Genomic DNA, 21819 nt, shown 5'->3' on the forward strand with positions numbered 1-21819 from the left:
TCTACATAAGAAAATGAACAGCTTTCCAATGAGGAATTCTTTACCTTTTGCCTGCTTCCTCCACCATAGTTAATGTTTACTGAAATGTTTTGAATGCCTAGTTTAATTATGTACTTCTATTCGATATCTTTTTTTTTGTTTGTTTCATTAGCCACATGGACATATTTAACAGAAGAATTTAAAAACATGCCTCATTTTAAAAAAAAGGTTACATTACAAATAGCCTACATAAGAAAACCACAGTGCCATTTTTGAGAATTACATTTACAAACATTATGAACTTCTAAGCATTTATCATACAAGTCCACAAGTTTATTCTAAGGAAAGCTTTTGTGAATCCGGCCGCATGCGGCCCAAGTAGCATTTCTAAAGGTGGAATTCCACAGTGAAAAAAAATAATGGATAATTTAATGCTGTGCAATTATTTGGCCTAGAGCAGTTATTTCATGATCATTTTAAGTTATGATTTGGGCCCAAAGGTACCCAAACAGTACCCTTTATTTTTATCATCAACATTACATAGAGAATCTCAGACACGTGTAGTTTAACAGAGTAATCTGAATAGTAAAGAAAATGGCTACAAATGCACTGCAGACATTCCAACTCCTGGTTCCCCTATCCCACCACTGTGAAGACAGGAACAGTATGTTAAAACTACAATGAACCTCTTCACACCAGAACACTGAAGGACTCCAGAATCCAGCATTTCTCTGCTATGACCGTTCTTAGTCTTCAACTACTTTTAATATGTCTGGAAAAGCCTGTCTGGTTTTGGCTCAATCTTACAAAGAAAACCAACCACAGCACAACTTCCCCTTTTTTGCAAAGATCATGAATTATTCCGGCAAACTACTGAGTTTGAGAGTCATGTGATCTGTTTGAGTGGCAGCCATGCATATATACACCAAAAAAAAAAAAGAGGACAACAAAAAATTGTAGTGGAAAAAATTTATTAGAATGATTTCTCCTAAACACACGAGTATGTATTATTCGCAGCAGTCTGTTCTCTTTCAAAAACAAAGAGCAGGACCATAAACACACTCTCCAACATTCACATGGGCACACACACACACACAGAGACATGCACTGCCTCTCTCCCTGTTAAGAGGAAAGAAGGCTGGGAAGACAGAAACAGGAAGTTGGAGGTTTTGAAATGGGCAGGCCGGGTGCGTCGCTGAGTGTATGCTTATGCAAGTTGGGGTCTGTGTGCAAGGACGTATTAGAGGTTTGGTAGTGGGTCTGCATACAACAGTGTGACAGATTTTGTGTGCGCTTTGACATATTGTATGATTGTGAACATGGTCTTGGCTTTAGTGGTCTTCTTTAGAAGAGGCGTTTCTCGTAGCTAAAGAAAAAAAAAAACAAATATTATAAGACTAAAAGAACCGGTTGTACCACAAGGAGTCACCATTGCTACCAATACTACAGATGCTAGTCCCAGAAGAGGTAACAGAATCAGCAAAATAATCGTAAGTGGCAAGATCAGTCAAAAAAAAAAAAAAAGGTTTGATCCCTTGATCATAGTATTTCCATGGTTCAATTTAAGTTTGACATTAGGGTATATCTGTTGTGTGCTATATTTATGTGTACCTGTGCAGACTGTGAACTCCTCCTTCCATCTGAGCAGATAAGGTTCTCTTTTCAAATTTTAGATCACCAGAATACATCATTGCCCTGAGAAAGAGAGAAACAGTGACAGAGAAAAATGAGGAATCACCAATGTTTTATACAGCTGATGTAGATAATATATAACCATGTAGATAATATACGCCAAGTTGAATTTATTTAGCAACGCATACTGATTTATTTAACATATATTTATTTTCACATAAATAAATGAAAGAAAAGTACTTTTATTTTTGGGGGGGCAAGAATTTAAATGATAAACATGCAGTAATTATGTATTAATGGCAATTTTTAAACCATTCTTGATATCCACTTTATTCTAACTACATTCTTCATATTATACAGCTTCCACAGTCATCTATAGTCCTTACTGTGTGTTTGTGTGTGTACGCATGTGTATACCTGAGTTGTGTGAGACTCTTGGCTCCTATGTCTTGGCAGGAGTGCTGGATTCCAGCATGGAGGTAGGGAACAAACTTATGGACGGAGCCTTTATCCTGAACGGCCCCAGATACACCCTGAGCTACTTTAATCTTATCACTTTCACTGAAGGAAAAAACAGAGCGAGAGAGAGAGTATAAACCTTCAGATATATCAGGCCGACTGATTTGGTAGTCAAGTTATTTGTTAAAGCTTCACAATCTGAAGCTTTAGAATTCAGAGCACAGATCTTTGTCAGAAAATCAAAGTATATAACTCCACACAGACGAGACCGTTCTATGGAAAATAAAATAAACCCACTGTTAAACTAGAGGTTTAGAGGTTTAGGTGAAATCTAGCTTTAATCATTAAAATGCTGATGTTTAAAAAAATGTTACAGTAGAAGCGCTGATTGAAAACTAATAAATATCAGGGAGTTTCCGGTGTACCTGAAATATCTGGTCTGTGATCCCAGGTTCTTATCCATAGCATCTAGGGAACCCATGCCTCTGTATTTCTTCAGTCTGATTCCATCTGAGAAGAAATACTCACCAGGAGCCTCACTGGTGGCAGCCAATAAAGACCCCATCATGACTGAAAGAGATGGCGAGAAAGAGACAGACAATATTCATCGCATTCATTAAAGCAATAAGGTTTAGTAATGGGAAAGGACAAAAAGCCAGGTTTCCCTGAATTCCTGCCACAGCACTGTGAAAGTCTCACCTGTGGAAGCCCCCAGTGCAAGAGCTTTTGCAATGTGACCAACGGTCTGAATGCCTCCATCTGCGATAACAGGCACTCCGAAACGGCGAGCGTACTCAGACACCTTATACACAGCTGTAGCCTGCGGCCTGCCACACGCCAGCACTGAGAGATAGAGGGAGAGGGAGAAATGGAGAAAGAGAGAGAATAAGTCTTGATGTATTAACCTCAGCAGCAGATACTCTGTCATACACAGACAGTACTGTGCAAAGGTCTTAAGATACTTTAGACAATTATGTTTAAATTCATGTATAGGAGCCCAGCTTATTTTCTCAGGAATAAAAATCTTCACAGAATCAATAAAACTAGAAAAACAAATATTTAAAGGGCTCCCACTTCCAGGCAGATGCTACTCAACTAGGTGGAAACAGATTTTGCTAGGTGGTTACTATGATATACCAGGGGATTGCTACAGGGTGGCAAGGTCATTTGTAGGTGATTACTATAGTGTTGTTAGGTGGTTGCTATGGTGTTAGGTGTTTGTTAGATGGGTGCTATAGTCTTGAGGAAAATTAGCATGGGGAAAATCTTAAATGGAAATGTAAAAAAGAATTTGCTTAGCATACGTCCAGTCAAAAGCTGTATACAAGCCCAAAACGCATCAGAACAAACAATCTGCTATGCTATGGTATCCCATGTGGTTGCCATGGTGTTCACTGGTTGCACAATAGGTGCTATTGTCATGGTGGGAAAAAAATAGTATATAGGGAAAATAGGAAAAATCCATTAGAAAAATTAGCTGCTTTACTTTTGTCCAATCAAAATATGTATACAAGCCCAAACAAAGAATCTGCTATGCTATCCCAGGTGGTTGTTATAGTGCAGCTAAAGTGTTGGAGAAAAGTAATAGGGGGGGGGGATAAAAATGTATATGTATAAATGTAATTGTGTAAAAAATCTGTTCATATGTAGGACTGAACAAACTGAACATCCAGCTAGGCTATGGTATCTCAGATGGCTGCCATGGTGTCACCAAGTTGTTGCTAGATTGTCGTTATAGCTTTGGGGGAAATCTGTATGGGAATATTCCCTACAAAAATCTGTTGCACTGCGCATGTTCAATCAAAAAGCTGTATTTAAGCATGAATCGCACAATCAGACCATCTGCAGAGAAATAATAATAATAATAATAATATGAATAGGACAACAATATAGTTATGGGATTTTAACCAAAATTAACCAAATTAAAGGAGTATTAATAAAAGAATCCTAACCAAAAAAGAACCAAAATTGTGATCTTACCATCAGACAAAACACCAGCATCTTACATGTCGCTCTATAAATCCACTGCTTAGATTAATCATTTTAAACCTTTTCTTAGCAGAAGACTTTTGCACAGGACTGTATAGCTACTCACTGTGCACAGTACTGTATCCTCATGCCCAGATCTGTGGCCTCTTTCCCAGCACACATTTAGGAGCAGTATGTGTTTTTAGTCCAGATTAATAGAACACACACTAGTTATGAGATGGCTATGAGCTAAACTAGTAAGAGCTGAGGAGGAGGACCCAACTGCCCTCTCTAAAACATACATTAAAAAATAATAATACATTGCGTGCTTAAAAACAGATAAATATATTTTTAAACTAAAACTATATTACATATACAGTGTATCACAAAAGTGAGTACACCCCTCGCAGATATTCTGCAGATATTTAACTTTCAGTGACCAGTATGAGAGAGTGTGAGAGCTGTACTCACTTTTGTGATACACTGTATAACAATATTTTATCCCCAGCATGTTAGATCGGTTTGTTAGATGTGCACTGGTAGCACTGCGCTCTATCCAGACTAAAACTTCTCATTTTTAATTTTGACAACCCTTCCCTGGCCCTCCAAAGCGTGATCATATTTTTGCCCAGAATCAAGTGATTTTTTTTTTTAAGGCTAAATGCGAGAAGTCTTCCCATCCATCATGAATTCGACTGCTCCCAAGGCTTGGCAACTTGCCAAGGGTTTGTTTAGGGTTTGTGGGTAATGTAGGCAAAGTCAGAGGGGTTGTCAAAGACTGACTGACAGGTTAGTCAGACAATTCCAAGCATCCAAAACCCCAAAAACCCAAACATCAGCCAAAACTACTACTACTACTGATGCAGAGCCGTTAGCCAATCAGTGCAGCAGGCTGTGAAAGGTAGGCGGGCAGAGTGTAGTACTGAATAGGGCCTAAACGATATCTCAGCTGTCCAGTAAAATTGCCAGATGTTAATGTTCCACAGATTATTGGTAATGATGGACGCGCCACTGCAAAATTTCCAACATTTTTAAGTGGCTTATATATTGCTACAACAAGCTGCTCTAAAATTAGGATTTTAACGGTGTTAAGATCTTGGTTTTTACAAAAACTGTTTGGTTATCAATAACCAATTGCTTGCTTGTACTGTGGCAATACAGCTCCACTCCCAGTAATTAAATTTATACTATTAAAAATGATTTGATAATTTACAGTTTATAATAACTGACAATGATAGCAGTCAGTAAAAGAACTAACTAAAGCAGAGTTTTCCAACTCTGAAATTTGATATCAAATTACATTGGGAGATATCAGCATCATCAGAATCTCAAGCGCCATCAAATCGGTACTGTGACATCTTTCATATCGGTCAGGCCCTAGTACTGAGCCAACAGGAGCCCTGTGTGGGGGTCTTGCAAGGGACTTACTGCAGTATCCTCTTACAGTGGTTGGGATTTTGGGGCTGTGGAGCTTTATTTCAGGAGGAATACTAAGTGGAGCTAGAAAGAAATAAAGAAAGAGCAGGAAAGACAGACAGGAAAGATGAAAGCCATGAAAAGGCGAAGATTTAAGAGCGGCGTTGTGTGTAATGAGATAGAAAAGAATGTTTGATAAGGAGAATGGCGTGGGATTGATGGATTGGCAAAACAGAGAACACAAGACAGAAAGAAACATGAAACGGGGGTGGGGGGGCATGATTTTAAACAGGTCATACAAAACAACAGTGAAGGAAATAAAAGCCCAGTGTGAAAGAAAGAAAGAAAGAAGAGGAAAAGAAGGAAAGAGAAACATACAAGAATAAGTGAAGTCGCCTCAGGACGTCCACAGTAAAGCCCTTTTAGGTGTTCCTCTCACAGAAGGACCAGGCATACGTCTCTGTTTATATGTAAATCATCCATGTTTATCGTATAAAAAAAAAATACAAAAACCTATTTGCAAGCATGAGTTTTCTGAATTTGGAGCCCCATGACAATGTAAGCAAAAACAAAACAAACAAACAAACAAAAAAACAAATATGTGATCGCCAATCAGACGATAATTTCGCAGATCCTGAGACCTGCTCAGATCAAAATAGCTATATTTCTCAAGTTGCTGCAGCGCTAAGCAAGGCCACAATACACTACGGTTCCTCATTCAACCGCTAGATAGCAATATGGACCTCCCTCATGACTGCTGAAGCCAGCACTGAAGCCAATCATATTTATAGAATGTGTAGAACGAACACCCCTTGTGGACTAAAGCAGTGTAAAGCCTTAATACAGCTAACTGGATACCCCTTTCCAGAGTACATCACTCACACAGTTTTGTACAGGTTCTCTCAGCAAGTGCTCAGTGAGTTCGATGTCGTTTAAAATGTGGATGATGCCAAAAAGCAAAGTATATTTCACCTTGACAGAGAATGCATGCAACATTATAGAAGCCCTGCACAAAAATGCATTACCAAGTTTGCCTGGAAAGGTTAATGTGTAATCCAGCCCCACCAGCATCAAAAACACTCATCGCTACATTTCTTTAAAATAATTATTAAAAAAACAAAAAAATAAAAAAACACCACATTGGGGTAGACTGGACTACTGCTGTGGATGTGCAGCTTGTGACTGGCTCAAATGAGAGCACAGAGATGTATGACTGGTGTACCCACCTTCCTGTGTGATGCAGATGGAGCCACTACCCATGCCCACTCTCAGAGCATCAGCACCCGCATCTATCAGATTCTTGGCCTGAGCTGCCGTCACCACTGAAAGACAGAAAATGTTCAGGCGTTGGTCGTGGTCTTTCATATATCAATCTGCCATAACATTAGTACCACTACAATATTGAGCAGGTCCCCGTTGTGCCACCACAACCACATTTTTTCTGCTTTTAACACACCACCCGAGTTAGGAACCGACTCTTCACTTACTGCTTTATATACAACACTTTGCGTGTACACCTTAATCTCTTAATCTTTCTACCTTCAAATGTATCTAAGCATTATCTAAGCATTTTACAGATAGTGTACATAGACAGTGTGTATGACTAAGGGTGAGACTTTAATGTGAGTTGAAACCGTTTTGGAGTACGGTTTACATGTGCGGCTAAATTCTGCCATCTGGTGGTTTGATTCTGTTATTGCAGTTGTGCCCAAAAACGACATTATAACATAAATGAGTCAACACATCAGACTGACCCCTGTGTGTGCCCTTTTTATTCAGATCCAAGACCAGCACTCGAACAGTGTGGAGATTAGAAAATAGATTAGCACTACTCGCACTGTAATAAGCTGCCCAGTGCTTTTGCACTGTGTCTCACTGCAGCAAAAACTTGTGAACTTGTCTTCTCACCCCTGACGCATGGCAAATAGCACTAACCACACAGTTTGCATAACTAAACACATGTGTGAGTGTGTGTGTGTTTCAAAGAGACACCAACCGTTTCCTCCTACCACTTGCAGGTTGGGGTATTTCTCCTTTATGTATTTGATCATGTTGATCTGGAAGATCGAATTTCCCTGGGAGGAGTCCTGTCAGGCCGACAAACAGAATGAATGGTAAAGAGAGAGGAAATAAAAACTAAACCACATGCATGTCTACAAACACTCACCAGTACAACCACGTCCACCCCAGCCTGCACAAGCAGGTCCAGTCTGTATTTGTCATCATTGTGTGTTCCTATAGCAGCACCACATAGCAGCTGCTTCCGCGAGTCTTTGGAGGCCAGAGGGAAGTCTCTGTTCTTTTTCAAGTCTGTGCGAGCGATGATGGCCACCAAACAGCCCTCCTCATTCACTATGGGCAGCTTACCTGGGAAAGATTAAAGCCAGTCATCAGATTGTGTGCCCGAGTGGGACTCTACCACGTCAGCCCAAGGTTTAATCTGTCAATTTTAAGGACTATTATTTAATAAAGTACTATTAATATATACTAATATGTAGATATGTATGTGTATGTATTTATATACATACAGACAAAACAGTTCCACTGCTCCACATCTCAGTGCCCCTCTAGCCCACACCTGGTATTAGGCATGGTGCCAATATGCCTATTCTATTGGCATTACCTCTCTACAGGGACTAATCAAACTGTGTGTGCACTTGTGCATCCATGTCAACAACAGGTGCAACTTAAAGTAGCCGAATGCGCTGATTAAAAAGGGGTGTCCATAAACTTTTGAACAGACCGCGCGAAGATGTATATAACAGCTAAAGTAAATACATGAGGTCAAAATGACCGGAGAGGTCGACCTCCTCCAGAAGGTTCACTGAGAGGTCCAAGAGAGTCTCAGCTCGGCTTTACCTTTTTTACTTCTCTGAAGGATCTCATTGGCCTCCTTCAGCGTCACTCCAGCAGGAGCTACAACAAGATCCTCCCTCTTTGTCATTACCTGAGACAGAAAGAGAGAAAGTGTGATGCTTTTCTTCATGTAAAACATTATTATTATTATATTAGTATTATTACATTATATTAATGTAGCCAAGCTACTGCTAGATACTAGATTCAGTGCTGATTCCTAGATGTTGTATTGCCATTTATTCTCTCCTCTTTTATGGACATGGCCTCCCCTACCTCGCTGAGTGGAAGGTCATGCTCCTCCCCCTTAAGGAAGTCAATGTCGCGAGAGGAGATGATGCCGACGAGGCGCCCACCCATTTGCCCATTGTCTGTGATGGGAATGCCGCAGAATCCGTGCCGCGCTTTTGCCTGGAACACGTCCCGCACAAGCTCTTTTGGACTCATCACTACAGGGTCTGTAATAAAGCCCTGCTCGTACCGCTGGGAGACGGGGTGGGGGGAAAGGGAGAATTCAGGAGAGGGGAGACATTGGATCAGAGGGGATGAAGGTAAGGGTTGCAGCTATTAGGCAGAGAAATACCAGGGAATCACTACAGGGTCCACAGCACAATATTACCACCATTTTCTTTCATTTTTTTTTAAATTTTTTTTTAAGAATTTGTAATATTCTAGACTATTGTGACGGTGATTGCATAAAACTACACATAAACTACACTTTATATTTCAAAAACAAAACACTGTATTAACAAAAATGTTCTTCTACTCAGGTCATTTTTTTACTTCATAGATTCAAAACATCTTAAATTCTCTTGTTTTTGTTATTTTCTCTTAAAGAAATATCAAACAATTGGCATTCTTAAAAAAACATTAAAACAAAAACTCTTAACTTTACACCAACCTCACACTGGTTTTAGACTGTAAAAGTTGAGGTGAGCCACTAAAATGATCAGTTTAAAATTAGAATTACTGTCTAATCCAACACGCCTTAATGTACTGTAAGTCGTCAACAAACACTCCTTATATTTCCAAACCTTTTTTGTCCAGTTGTCCGTTTCCCCCAAAGTCACTTAAAGTTTGTGAATGTTTTTAATGATCAGTTTGATTTGGCACTGATTCAACTGAACAAGGGGAAATTCCATAAGTGCCTTGTGCCGTTTATGATAAGCTGTAAAATTCATCAAAAGGCTGTCAGAAATGGCTAAATACGAAAGGCACGCAAAGCACCATCTCATGGACTAACCAAAGTACCCCATTAGCTTACCACACTGTATTATTAATACTTTAGTAATACATTTCATACTCATATTATGTGTACCAATACTATTTTTGTATTTGAACTATGGTGATACTACGATATATGGTTTGTTTCCCACACCTAAGGGGAAAATACCACAGGGAAGCACTAAGACATTCAAGAAAGCAGCACATTTAAGGATGAAAGAACAGGAAAACAGGCACTTAGTCTGTCATTAATTTATAGCACTGTTATTAATTGCAGGGCTTGAATTGTATTTCATGTTTCATGATGAAAGACAAAAAGCTTAAGCAGCTAAAGTAAAAAACAAACAAACAAACAAAAAAAAAAAAAAAACACACTCCCAATTTTCATTTAAATAATTAATATATTTTCAATAATTCCCGTATCCATAGAAACATTTGCTATAAAAATCCATCAGATAGAAACATAGTTGAACAATTTCCCCAAAGTACTGAAAGGACAGAAGGACAGAAGAGAGGAGATAATTACCTTAACCTTCCTCACTTCATTGGCCTGGAATTCTGGGGTGCAGTTATGGTGGATGAAACCAATGCCACCGGTCAGCTACAGGACGCAACACAAACACCTTAAAGTAAAAGCTTATACCTGTATTGAACTAAAGGGCTAATGACATGGAAATTAACACTAATTTTAATGGGTTAACTAACAAGGTAATTGATACGATGTGAACTTTCAGCACTGTGTTGGAATTCATTAAAAAAAAATAGATATGCCATTTTTAAAATTCTGCCTGCTTGCAGGTTTATGTTTTACTTACAGCCATGGCAATGGCCATCCCCGACTCGGAGACTGTATCCATAGGTGATGAAACCAGCGGCGTCTTCAAGGTGATCTGTTTGGTCAGTGCTGACGTCAGGTCCTACAGGGAGCACCAATCATATTACACATCAAAGAGAGGCAATCATTTGCATTGTAACTGAGGCGGGAAGGCATGTGCATTTTTTATAGGCATAGGCAGGTACAGACAGACATGGACATGTATGTGCAAGCGGGTAAATGGAGGTGCAGTTTTTTAACCGGGTGAAACGAATTTGAGCTGACTTGGAAGAGCACACAGTGTTGCCTATACACTATAGATTAAACAAGGAAAAATGGATTGGGACATCCCTATTCTTTACATAATCAGGTTAGTATGGCAATCAATCTTCTCATTCCCCCTGACATCACTTTTAACATTAACCACTGGCTCTAGCTTCTGTGTAACATTAGGCTCACCTCTATTTCTTTCTTCATTATTATGTAATGTTAATACAGGAGTTATTTCTTCATCATTTTGCTGCGCTGTTGTTTTCTATCTGGTGGCAACTAGAGGAAAATGGGTACCCTTTTAAGTCTTGGTACCCTTCAATATATTTTTTACAGTAAATACTGAAACATTATGATATTATGATATATGTTTTGCAATTCTACATTTATTCTTTAAAAAAAAACAAAGCTGATAGCTGCTGTTGTTTGTCAAATATTGGTGTAAAATAACTGAGGTGAATGTGCTGTGATTTGATCATCAATGATCTGGGTGTGTATTAGCTTTAGCGTTAGCCTGTTTAAATTGCACTGTACAGTGCTGGTTTAAAAGCAATAAAAAAAAGCATGATGTCAGATGTCTGTACTTACCACCTGGTCAGATGTGAAGTCAATATAGCCAGGGAGAATCAGGAAGTCACTGTGAAAAGATAAGAATTGGAGATGGGCCTCAATAACCTCATAACACACAAGAGGAGATGCAACACTGAAGCAAAGACACAGTTTCACACTTCTCCAAAATTGTGTAACTTATATAGACTCCCTCTCACACAAATCAGTTTGCATGACCTTGTATCTGTAAAAGCGAAGTGCAACCATCTCTACATCCACACTTGTGAGGTCACAGGTAAAACTTACTGACAACAACCACCCTGGGATCCTATTTCAGGGGTTGCAGCCTCTGCCTCACTGAGCCTGTGCTGAGTTTGCCTCCTGATCTAAGGGTGAAATCCTAAAGCTCATTCTGGAATAAACGGGTTACTGCAGGAATCTGTAACGTGAAACTGTGTTTCACTTCAGAGGACTCTCTCTGCGCAGTTGGCGTAGCTATGACCAGCAGGTAAACAAACATGAAACCCTCTTGAAAATGCAGGGGGGGGGGTTTACTGGGAATAATCCAGAACCGGGCACTAGGTCTACAGGAATCAGCGTGCTTACAGCAGTGTGTTTTGTAGCTATTTATAACTGTTACATTACACAGCTTCTTCAAGGAAGTGCAGAAGCTGGAAGGTATGACAGACCATGAATTAAGTGTGGTTCTGTGATTATTGGACACTCAGCCCAGTCAGTAAAATTTATGGTATATGCCACAAATAAACTAATGTCTATTTTAAAAATTGCTGGTTTGACCACATAGCTAAGCACGCCCTGGCTGATGGAGAGGTCATCTCACCTGGCCTATTCACAATCTGGCAACACAGGCATGATACTGACATTTCACAATATTGCTGTTAATTTTCAGCAATGTGCTGGGCAACAATTTTAGCCATTTATATTCTAAATAATCAGCATATCATGGGTTTAATTAAAATTAGCAGTCATACTGTAATATATTTAGAAGGTACAAAGACAGAATCATCCCAATATACCAGCAGGTCTTACTGTAATTACTGAATGCCCTCCATTCCTGATGTCAACACTGTTAAGACTATTAACACCCAAATGAAAAACTATAACACTAAGAATTAGCTGAGCAACATAATAAAAATACTATGATATTAAAAAACACTATCACGAATATTCACAATATTTATCACGATACATGTAACCACTGACTAAACACATCAGTAGCGAGAGACTCACAAACTACTACTGTTGGTAATGAAATTAACAGCTGATCAGCACTGGCAATATGCTGGATATGCTTAGAAAAGATTATTATGTATCGTGATATTGATAATTTATCACAACATGAGAAAATAGTCATATTGACCAGCTCTACAAAAAATACTACAATAATTGTACTGTGGATTCAGACAGTTACTGTAGGCTATTACTGGATCATTGCACTATAGACTACATGTGAATAGCTAGCTAACTATATGAAATTTATTATGTCCAAAAATATTAACTTGCAGATTATTCTAGAAATTACATAGAAGAGTATTGCAATATTACTACAAGCTTGCAGTGTTGACTGACTTTATCTAGCTATACTAGGTAACATAACAGCATGCTGCAGATAAGGAGGCTGCTGTTATTATTAATTATTAATACAAATTAGCAAGTGTTTACCCTCAATATTTAGGCACGAATGAATGAAAGAAATATGTTTTACTACATTATATGAGTATCATCGAATAAATAAACGTCAAAACAGTCGAATAATATTTGAACACACATCCTAAGCATGAAAACAGTAGACTTAATAGCCTGTAAAAGAGCCAGGGTGAAATTCTCAGCCCAGTGTCAGTAAACAACTTCTGAGCAAGCTACAGGGCAGAAGCTGGGGTTAGCAGCTAGCTGGGTGTCACGGCTCTGTAGTTACTTGTAAGTCAGGCCGTCTCCGCAGTTGAAGAGCTGCTGCCCTGTAAGACCATCCTCGGGTACGTAGCCGGTCTGCCCGCTGATCAGGTAGTCCGCCATGGTGCATAAACAGCGAAGAAGCCTTAACTTTCCAGAAGAGATGAAACCGAGAGGATGGTCAGGAGGAACACGGAGACAGACAGAGACAGAGAGAGAGAGAGAGTCAGTCAGCCCACAACCGCAAGCAGCGCCGACACAAAGCTCTGCCTTCTCTCAGTGGATTTTTCTCGTTTTGTGTGGCTCTTCGTCCCCAATTATGTCTCTATTTTCATTCCAGCCCTGCTACGAGGGGCAGCCCCAGCTCCGTGGCGCACTCTGCAACACCACGTGTCTCTCTGAAGAGCGACCTTGCGCTCCGCGGTTTTATATAAACTACGTTGACGTCACATCCGCCCCAACTACGCGTTCCAGAGAAAAAAAAAATTAACCCATTTAAGTCCGTCAACATTTTTAAACTACATAAACAATACTACAACTACAAAACTACAGACCTGAAGAACTGCATTCCAGCACCAGTGAAGAATCTCCAGTCTCTAATCTCTAATCCCTAATCTCACCGCATCAAACTGTATAGGTGGATCATGGTGGTCATTTAAGATGCACATATAGGATAAGTGTCAATTTCAAACCTTTATTGACAACCTTGAAGTCACGTCATTTACATATTTACTGGTTTGTAAAACATCAGTGTTTATAACCTATAACCAAAGAATCCCCACATTTTAGGCACATGGCTGTTTTCCATTTCTCGGGGGCCCTCAGCAGTGCCCTTGTATTCCCTTTACACCAATCATGTGACATCGGCTAAGTGAACTTCACTTGGTTAAATCCCTTCATTCCCGAATGCCCTACATGCTTCGTGACGTATCACGTAAAAGACAGCGTCTCGCATTGACAGCAATCTTTGACCGCTCCTCTGCTTTCCAAAGTAGCTAGCAAACAGCTGTGTATCATACTGTGTATGTAATATGGGAATAATCGTGATTTATTGGACATAAAACAGGTTTGGGACATGTTTGGGTCATTGCCCCATGTTCTAACCCCCAAGGCGCGATGACTGATGGGTAAAATGCTAACTTTACTGTTAGCTTCTGGTGTAGTGATCGACCATTACTCACTGCTCCCGATACAGTTTGAAGTTCCCTTCATATTAAACGTTTTCACTCCCTATGGTTAAATGTCAGAATTCTCTGTGTAGTTCATTTCACAGGGAACTACTGGGTGGACGGTGTAATGTGTGATGTGAATGATAGGCTGCTAACATGCTCATGTGAGACTCACATGAGTGGAACCTGTGCTAGGTGGACATGGGCTCTGAGTGGACAGAGCCCAGAGCTAGGTGGACATGGGCTCTGAGTACATACTTTGTTTCTGTGACCCAGTTGGGCTTCCCAAATGGGCCCCATCATCTACAACCCAGATGGGGCCCATACTTAACCCCTCTTGGTTCCTTCATTGTACCTGGAGGGCATCCAAATGTGGGGCCAACATGGACATCGAAGATGAAACTTTTTGGTTCCCAGTTGAGCTAACCATATGGGCCACACATGAACATGTTAGCTGGGTGTGTAACTTAAAATCAGAAAAATAGCAATGTTTAAACACAGATCCTAAGCATGAACACAGTAATTTATGCACAATGTAACATTTAATTGCCTGTAAAAGTGTCAGAATACAGTTGGAAGATGGAAATTACATCTTCAGCTCTGTGTTGATGCTGTGTTTAGAATTACTCCATATTCCACAGACGTACTCTCAGAAATCGTGCACAATTTAGTTTTCTAATACCATGCATAGAATGTATATGTGTATAGGAATGCCATAGTGCTGTTAGAATTAACATTGATAAATCCTTTAGATGTTCCATCATCATTATCCATATATACCACTATACATATATACTAAATGTAATACAGTACATGGATGTACTGTTTATACAAGCCTCTCACACTGGCTTTCTTCCAGGCCGCAGCTCTGCACAGATTAGCAGTTTCCTTCTTTTAGGTACCTTTTTAGTAGTTAGTTGGTAGTAGGTAGTTTTGTAAAAACAAAAATGGACAGGGTTGTTCTAAACCACAGGGTACAAAAAAAAAACCATTTAATTACAAGAGAAAAGTGTAGGAAGTGGTTAACAACAGTTTCTGACTGCAGGAACTTGCAGGAAAGTCCACCCCTCATTCATTGCATGTCCTGAAGAGCGCTTGTGGCTTTTTGTATGAAATTAACAGAAAGTTCAGCATGAAGGAATATTTAACAGGAGTTCCATGACCCAACATCCCATCCGCAGGGTAGGATATATATATATATATATATATATATATATATATATATATATATATATATATATAAAAGGATATTGCTTAGGAAGCCTGTTGATTGAATGCAACTCATGGAGGCCTCATTAAACAGCTAATGAGCTGGATCAGGTGGGCCTCCTCTAATGTGGGGGGTACAGACACATGTGATTAAATATAAAAGATGATAAAACATAACTGGGCACACATTTGAGTTTAAAAGTGAATTTAAAATTTTTGTTATGACATTAATGGGTTAAACTGTTGCACATAAACATCAGTCTGAACTAGCTTTAAACACAACATTTTTATTATTTATTTTCTTTAAAGCGTAATTATAATATTCAAATGTATTTATTTCCAGTCAAACATACATTGTTCAAGTTCAGTTTTCATCTTAGACCCAGAGTTCCTGCTTTTATTATTGGTAGTTTTCATGAAGGCATTTTTACTGTGGAAAAACGTCTTCTGGAGGGGAATGAACATGCTCTCCCGTGTGGAGCCGTACGGGGTGGAGTCTGCTCTCCTCTATCTTCAGCACACATGTGTCCAGTTCGGGGGGCTCCTCGCTGGTTTAATTTTATCTCCTCCACACATTGCTGACTATATTTGGACCGCGTGATCTGACCTGGAAACGAGAGCATGGACTGACAGCTGCATGTCTGAGCAGTACGCACTTATTCCAAGACAGGGAAACACCACTGGAAATCGTTACAGTCCCCTCGATACAATATTATCACAATACTTTTGTCTTGATGTCACTCTGTTAGTTTTCTTTTTCACTCTTTTCTGGTGGGATGTGACACTGGAGTAGATCTGGATCTGTTATTATTGACTGCAAAGTATTCTTTAAAAGAAACCTGTTTCTTTTGTAAATGCCATATTGGTTATTACATTTTTTATTGAAGCAACAGAATTTGGGAAGTACACAACAAGTAAAAAATCCTGTGGTTACTCTCAAAGGGTTCTTTAACAGTTCTTCACTGAAGACAATGGTTCTATATAGAACCACAGCAACCCAAAGACATATTTGGACGCCTCAGTGTTTTGTTTGTTGGCTTTTTTTGACCAGTTAAAGGGTTCTTCGCATGGGGGGAACCCCACGAGCCAGAGAACCCCTTTTTTGCTAGTTATCAAGGCAAGTTATCTAGAACCACTTAGTGGTTAATAGTGTGACTGGGTGAGTTAAGGAAGTGGACATAGTGTTAAACCTTCTCCAAACAAAAATTTGCAATCAAATGTAAGATCACTTCACAGAGCCTTCAGGATGTCTACACTGTCAGTCAATGGTGTCATATCACAATGTAAACAAACTATAGACCCATCAGCTAAAAGTGTGATACTTCCATCAGACCACTAGGGAGAGCTACATTAGTTGTAGCTACATAAGTTAGTTTTGTTACAGTGTGGAATCGTTGCTTTCAATAACACACACCCCAAAATAGTTCAATATGATTGCCCTGTTCATCTTCGCTAACTTTGAATGATTTTAAGAGAATCTGACAATTAATGTTTAATTATTTTTTTTATTCATTTAAAGGATGAGGAATCTTTAAAACATCTTAAACTGAATCTAGAACAAAAATAATTGAAATATTAAGCAAAACATTTTAAATCTTTATGTGTTGCTTATATTATTTACAGATTATGTGTTACGTATCAGATTATGAGATATCTAAAAAGCATGCAGTGCTTCTAATAAAAAATTATGACCCAATTGTATTTGTAAGGATTATCTGATTCTTCATGACTAAAATTGCTTGGGAAAGACACCTAAAAAGCTTTAAAAGATGGTTAGAGGAACCACAAATAACCCTTTCCTCTGAGAGTTTAGTCTTATAGTCTTGATAATGTAACATGCAGTGAGGGCTTACTATTTATACAACAGTTAGTTTCGGTCACGCGAGCTGATTGGTTGAGAAGAGACCTAACTTCGCCATATCAGCATGTTTTTCACAAACACTGTATCCTTCCACTGAACGCCCTTAAACCAACACAAATGCCCGGAGCAAAAGAAAACATGAATGACCTTAAATAAACTGAAAGGATTAAGACAAGAATGTTAAGAAATAAGGGGGGATTGTCTCTCAAAATATGAAATATTTTGAAAATAAGACGGTCCATCATTTGAAGTGCATGTTTAATCTACAGAAATTTGTGCTTGTCTTTCACAAAATGTACATTGTTGTATCATTCTGTAACAGTACTGCAAATAATAGTCACACTATTATACACAATAGCATGTGTATTTATGTACATGTATATTTAAATATATAATGCAGCTCCCGTGCATTTGATCAATTTATCCCACTTAACCATTTCAGTTGTTTGGTGAATGTTGTTGTGTTGGTTAAGGTGTTTAAGGAGGGTTAAAGTATTTGAGAAAATAATACTGCACCTTTTTGTTTTACTAAACAAATTTCTAGACGACTTACCTCTTCAACTTGAAGGTAACTAGGTAACTAGTTATATTTCAACAGATTCATAAAAGAAGGTAAAGAGGACAAAAACATGCAGACATACACATACAGGCTGAATATAATAGCAAAGCAATCATACATTTTTAAAACAGTATATATACAAGGTCCCTGAATTCATTAGGGTCATTCCTAAAAGCGGGTTACGGTTCAGTACCATTGAGTGCATATTTATAGGTATTGATGATTAAGTACTTTACAATCTTCCAGAGTTCCAAACTCTCTCTAGTCAGCAAATCTGGGTTTGACCGATGGGTGAAGTGTGCTACCTGTCTGAATGCAAAGTGCAGCTGTACAGTTTGATGGAGGAAGAATAAAGGTCGAGGGATGTTTGAGGCCCTTAGTTCAAGAGAAGGTAAATCTTGATGTTGCAATGACATTCTAGCGCAGTGGTTCCCAGCCTTATGCAACTGACCACACAAGCTTATGTGCTAATATAAACAATATAACACAGTAAGCAATGTAGCCTATTAGTTCTGTTCTTTTGCTGAATTGGAACAAGACAGCTCTGATTAATTGGTTTCAAGTGTCTACAGTTCTATAGTTGCCAATGGTGTCACAAGGTGTCACAAGTTCAAGCATGAAGAAGTATTTTAATGGAAGAAATGACCTTTTAGCTACGAATCTGAATGTTGTGCTTAGAATTTGTTTTATTCAAATTTAAGGGAGTCAAATTGAACCACTGGTGACCGAAAGCTAAAATCCAACCTTTTTGTGCTGTTTGGATCTGTAGCCAGTTAGCCAAGCTAATCTTCAATAACAGGGACAAATGTGCCATGCAGAACAGTACAGGCTTGGTTCCAGCAGACTGGGGAGGGCGGTTGTATGAAACCAGTGGGATACAACTTGAACACTTCTCAGTGTTTTCTTACAATGAATAACATGACAATGACAGTCATGGCAGAGTGAGAGATCTATGAAACGTGAATACCTTCATCCTTATAATTGCCTTAAAATATATCACAGAACCCATGTCAAATTCACTAAAGTTTGGTATGGCTGCAGGATTTCATTCTAAACAAGATGAAGCACACCTGATTGCACACACTGAATGAGCTGATCTCAGTCCGTTATTCAAAAGGCATCATATTTAGATTTCATATAAAACAGTCATGAAATGGACAGGGTTAAATTCATTAGGCAGGTAGGTGATGCTTGGTGGCACTGCTGCTCCTGGGCAGTGCTTTTGACAGGCTCTGCCTGTGGAGTGTGTGTTTGGTGACGTAAAGATGTATCCTGTATAAATAGGTGTCCGTCGCTCTGCATTCCTCGGTCCGCTGACAGTGGCGGAGCGGAGCAGAGCGGTCACCTAGACCGAGAGAATCTCCAGAGAGCCTGGAAGACCCTCCAGGTTAAGGTAAGGGAGCTGGTGAGAGCTCATCAGCTCGAAAGAGAGCGACTGTCTCTCTGTGAGAAGCGCCTCAGGTCCAGTGGGACCAGTATGGCAGCGGCTCACAATCGCCTTATTCCCTAATTTAGGTATCAAGAGCATCACCCTAAAATCTATAAATAGGGGCCTGATGCTCAGCCTTCCCCGTTCCGCTGACAGCAGCGGGGCGGAGTGGTTCACCTCACCCAGCCAGCACTGTTGTGCTGAACGTGAGAGGACCGGTGGTGAAGGCCCAGCCCTAGACTAGGAGAACCTCCAGAGAGCCTGGAGGACCCTCCAGGTTAAGGTAAGGAGCTGGTGAGAGTTAATCAGCTCAAAAGAGAGCGGTTGACTCAGGTCCCGTGTGACCAACCTCAGGTCCCGTGTGACCAACCATAGGTCCCGTGTGGCAGATGTTCGTCGTCGTCCACGATTTAGGGGTCTGGGAGCGGTCCATCGGCGGGCGTTAGAGCGTAGAGAGCGCGCGCGCGGAGCGGTAATAAATACTTAGTTATAAATAATAGTTATTTATATCGTTTATAATTTATTATAACTAAATATTAGTTACAAAAATAACAATTTCTAAAAAATATTATTATTGTTATTAAAATTAATTATTATAATTATAATAACGTTGGGTAGCTTTCCCTGCAGAAAACAGCATATGGTAAAACCAGCATATTATTATTATTAAACACAACAATAATAATATTCATTAAAATAAAACCCATAATAATATTTATTAAATCACAACCACAAACATAGCGGTAACAATACTACTACTACTAAAACTAAGAGGAAAGTTGGACAGCATTCCCTGCAGGGAAATGTCATGCTGGCTAGACAGTGACGGGCGAACACGCGCAGGGTCGGTGCGATGCAAGCAGGGGAAAACAAGAACCAGGAATAATGACGAATCCTCAAGACCCCCACCTGCAGACCATGAAGCGACATCCTCCTGAACGTGAACCGGCTCTCAAAGAGCGAACTCTAGAGACACCATAGACGACCAGCAACCCGCGGAGCATGAACCACCAAGAAGGAGCCCCGCCAGCCAGGCGTGCCGGGACGTGACCGCCAAAGACGCGAGGGCACAGCACCAGTGGATAGGCGACCAACCCGGGGGCGACCACGGAGCTCGAGGCCACCGCGGCCTACCCGGGGGGCCGATGGCGATCAGTACCCAGGCAGGCGCCATCCAAGGGGCCGCAGACTCAGGAACTGACGCGGTGAGCGTCATAATCGCAGGCATAGACGCGGAGGGCGCAGTAGCCGACGTAGGAGGGCGCCGTCCACTTAGCTGGGGTCGACGCTGGGGCCGCCGTGGCCGTCGCCATCAGGGCTTGCCTGATAGGAGGCGCAGATGCCACTGCCGAACAGAGGCGGGCTGGACCGCCGACGTGGCTTGAAGGGCGGGCTGGGCCGGCTGCCACCGGGGTAAGGACTATAGGCGCGGACGAGGGCGTGAGGTGGCACAAGCCCACCTCCATGGGTTCGCTGTGCAGAGGTCCTCTGACTGAGGTGGCTTCGGAGGGCGCGAGGGGCGCCGCCGACGTGGCTTGACGGGCGGGCTGGGCCGCCGACGTGGCTTGACTGGGCGCGAGGGGCGCCGACGTGGCTTGAAGGGCGGGCAGGGTCGCCGACGGGGCGCCGACGTGGCTTGACTGGGCGCGAGGGGCGCCGAAGTGGCTTGACGGGCGGGCGGGCCGCCGACGTGGCTTGACTGGCTTGACTGGGCGCGAGGGGCGCCGACGTGGCTTGACTGGCTTGACTGGGCGCGAGGGGCGCCGACGTGGCTTGAAGGGCGGGCAGGGCCGCCGACGGGGCGCCGACGTGGCTTGACGGGCGGGCGGGCCGCCGACGTGGCTTGACTGGCTTGACTGGGCGCGAGGGGCGCCGACGTGGCTTGACTGGGCGCGAGGGGCGCCGACGTGGCTTTGGCAGAGGTGCTGGGCCGGCTGCCACCGGGGTAAGGACTATAGGCGCGGACGAGGGCGTGAGGTGGCACAAGCCCACCTCCATGGGTTCGCTGTGCAGAGGTCCTCTGACTGAGGTGGCTTCGGAGGGCGCGAGGGGCGCCGCCGACGTGGCTTGACGGGCGGGCTGGGCCGCCGACGTGGCTTGACTGGGCGCGAGGGGCGCCGACGTGGCTTGAAGGGCGGGCAGGGCCGCCGACGGGGCGCCGACGTGGCTTGACTGGGCGCGAGGGGCGCCGAAGTGGCTTGACGGGCGGGCGGGCCGCCGACGTGGCTTGACTGGCTTGACTGGGCGCGAGGGGCGCCGACGTGGCTTGACTGGCTTGACTGGGCGCGAGGGGCGCCGACGTGGCTTGAAGGGCGGGCAGGGCCACCGACGGGGCGCCGACGTGGCTTGACGGGCGGGCGGGCCGCCAACGTGGCTTGACTGGCTTGACTGGGCGCGAGGGGCGCCGACGTGGCTTGACTGGGCGCGAGGGGCGCCGACGTGGCTTTGGCAGAGGTGCTGGGCCGGCTGCCACCGGGGTAAGGACTATAGGCGCGGACGAGGGCGTGAGGTGGCACA

At 41.8% G+C, this 21819-nt stretch overlaps 1 protein-coding gene across 2 annotated transcripts; it reads right to left on the reverse strand.

The window, feature by feature from the left end:
* Window positions 1-933: 933 nt before the first annotated feature.
* Window positions 934-13462, reverse strand: impdh2 (IMP (inosine 5'-monophosphate) dehydrogenase 2). 2 transcript variants are annotated; one of them, XM_072681564.1, is made up of 14 exons: window positions 13101-13462; window positions 11204-11252; window positions 10347-10448; window positions 10058-10132; window positions 8584-8790; window positions 8314-8401; window positions 7622-7821; window positions 7451-7541; window positions 6681-6776; window positions 2770-2913; window positions 2496-2640; window positions 2029-2172; window positions 1591-1674; window positions 934-1345 (listed from the first exon to the last, which is right to left on the reverse strand). In XM_072681564.1, the coding sequence occupies exons 1-14, from the start codon at window positions 13196-13198 to the stop codon at window positions 1324-1326; spliced, it is 1545 nt and encodes a 514-aa protein (XP_072537665.1). In that variant the 5' UTR covers window positions 13199-13462; the 3' UTR covers window positions 934-1323. The 2 variants fall into 2 exon arrangements, with proteins under 2 accessions (XP_072537665.1, XP_072537664.1); XM_072681563.1 differs by having other exon boundaries at window positions 8584-8871.
* Window positions 13463-21819: the final 8357 nt, after the last annotated feature.

This window comes from Salminus brasiliensis, chromosome 6 (genome assembly GCF_030463535.1).
Source record: "Salminus brasiliensis chromosome 6, fSalBra1.hap2, whole genome shotgun sequence".
Taxonomy (NCBI): domain Eukaryota; kingdom Metazoa; phylum Chordata; class Actinopteri; order Characiformes; family Bryconidae; genus Salminus; species Salminus brasiliensis.

Coding starts and splice junctions, on each gene's coding strand:
- impdh2 (XM_072681563.1), bottom strand. CDS start 13,198: ATGGCGGACTACCTGATCAGCGGGCAGACCGGCTACGTACCCGAGGAT. Junction 11,253..13,100: donor GGAGACGGCCTGACTTACAA/GTAACTACAGAG, acceptor ATCTTTTCACAG/TGACTTCCTGATTCTCCCTG. Junction 7,542..7,621: donor GGGTGGACGTGGTTGTACTG/GTGAGTGTTTGT, acceptor TCGGCCTGACAG/GACTCCTCCCAGGGAAATTC.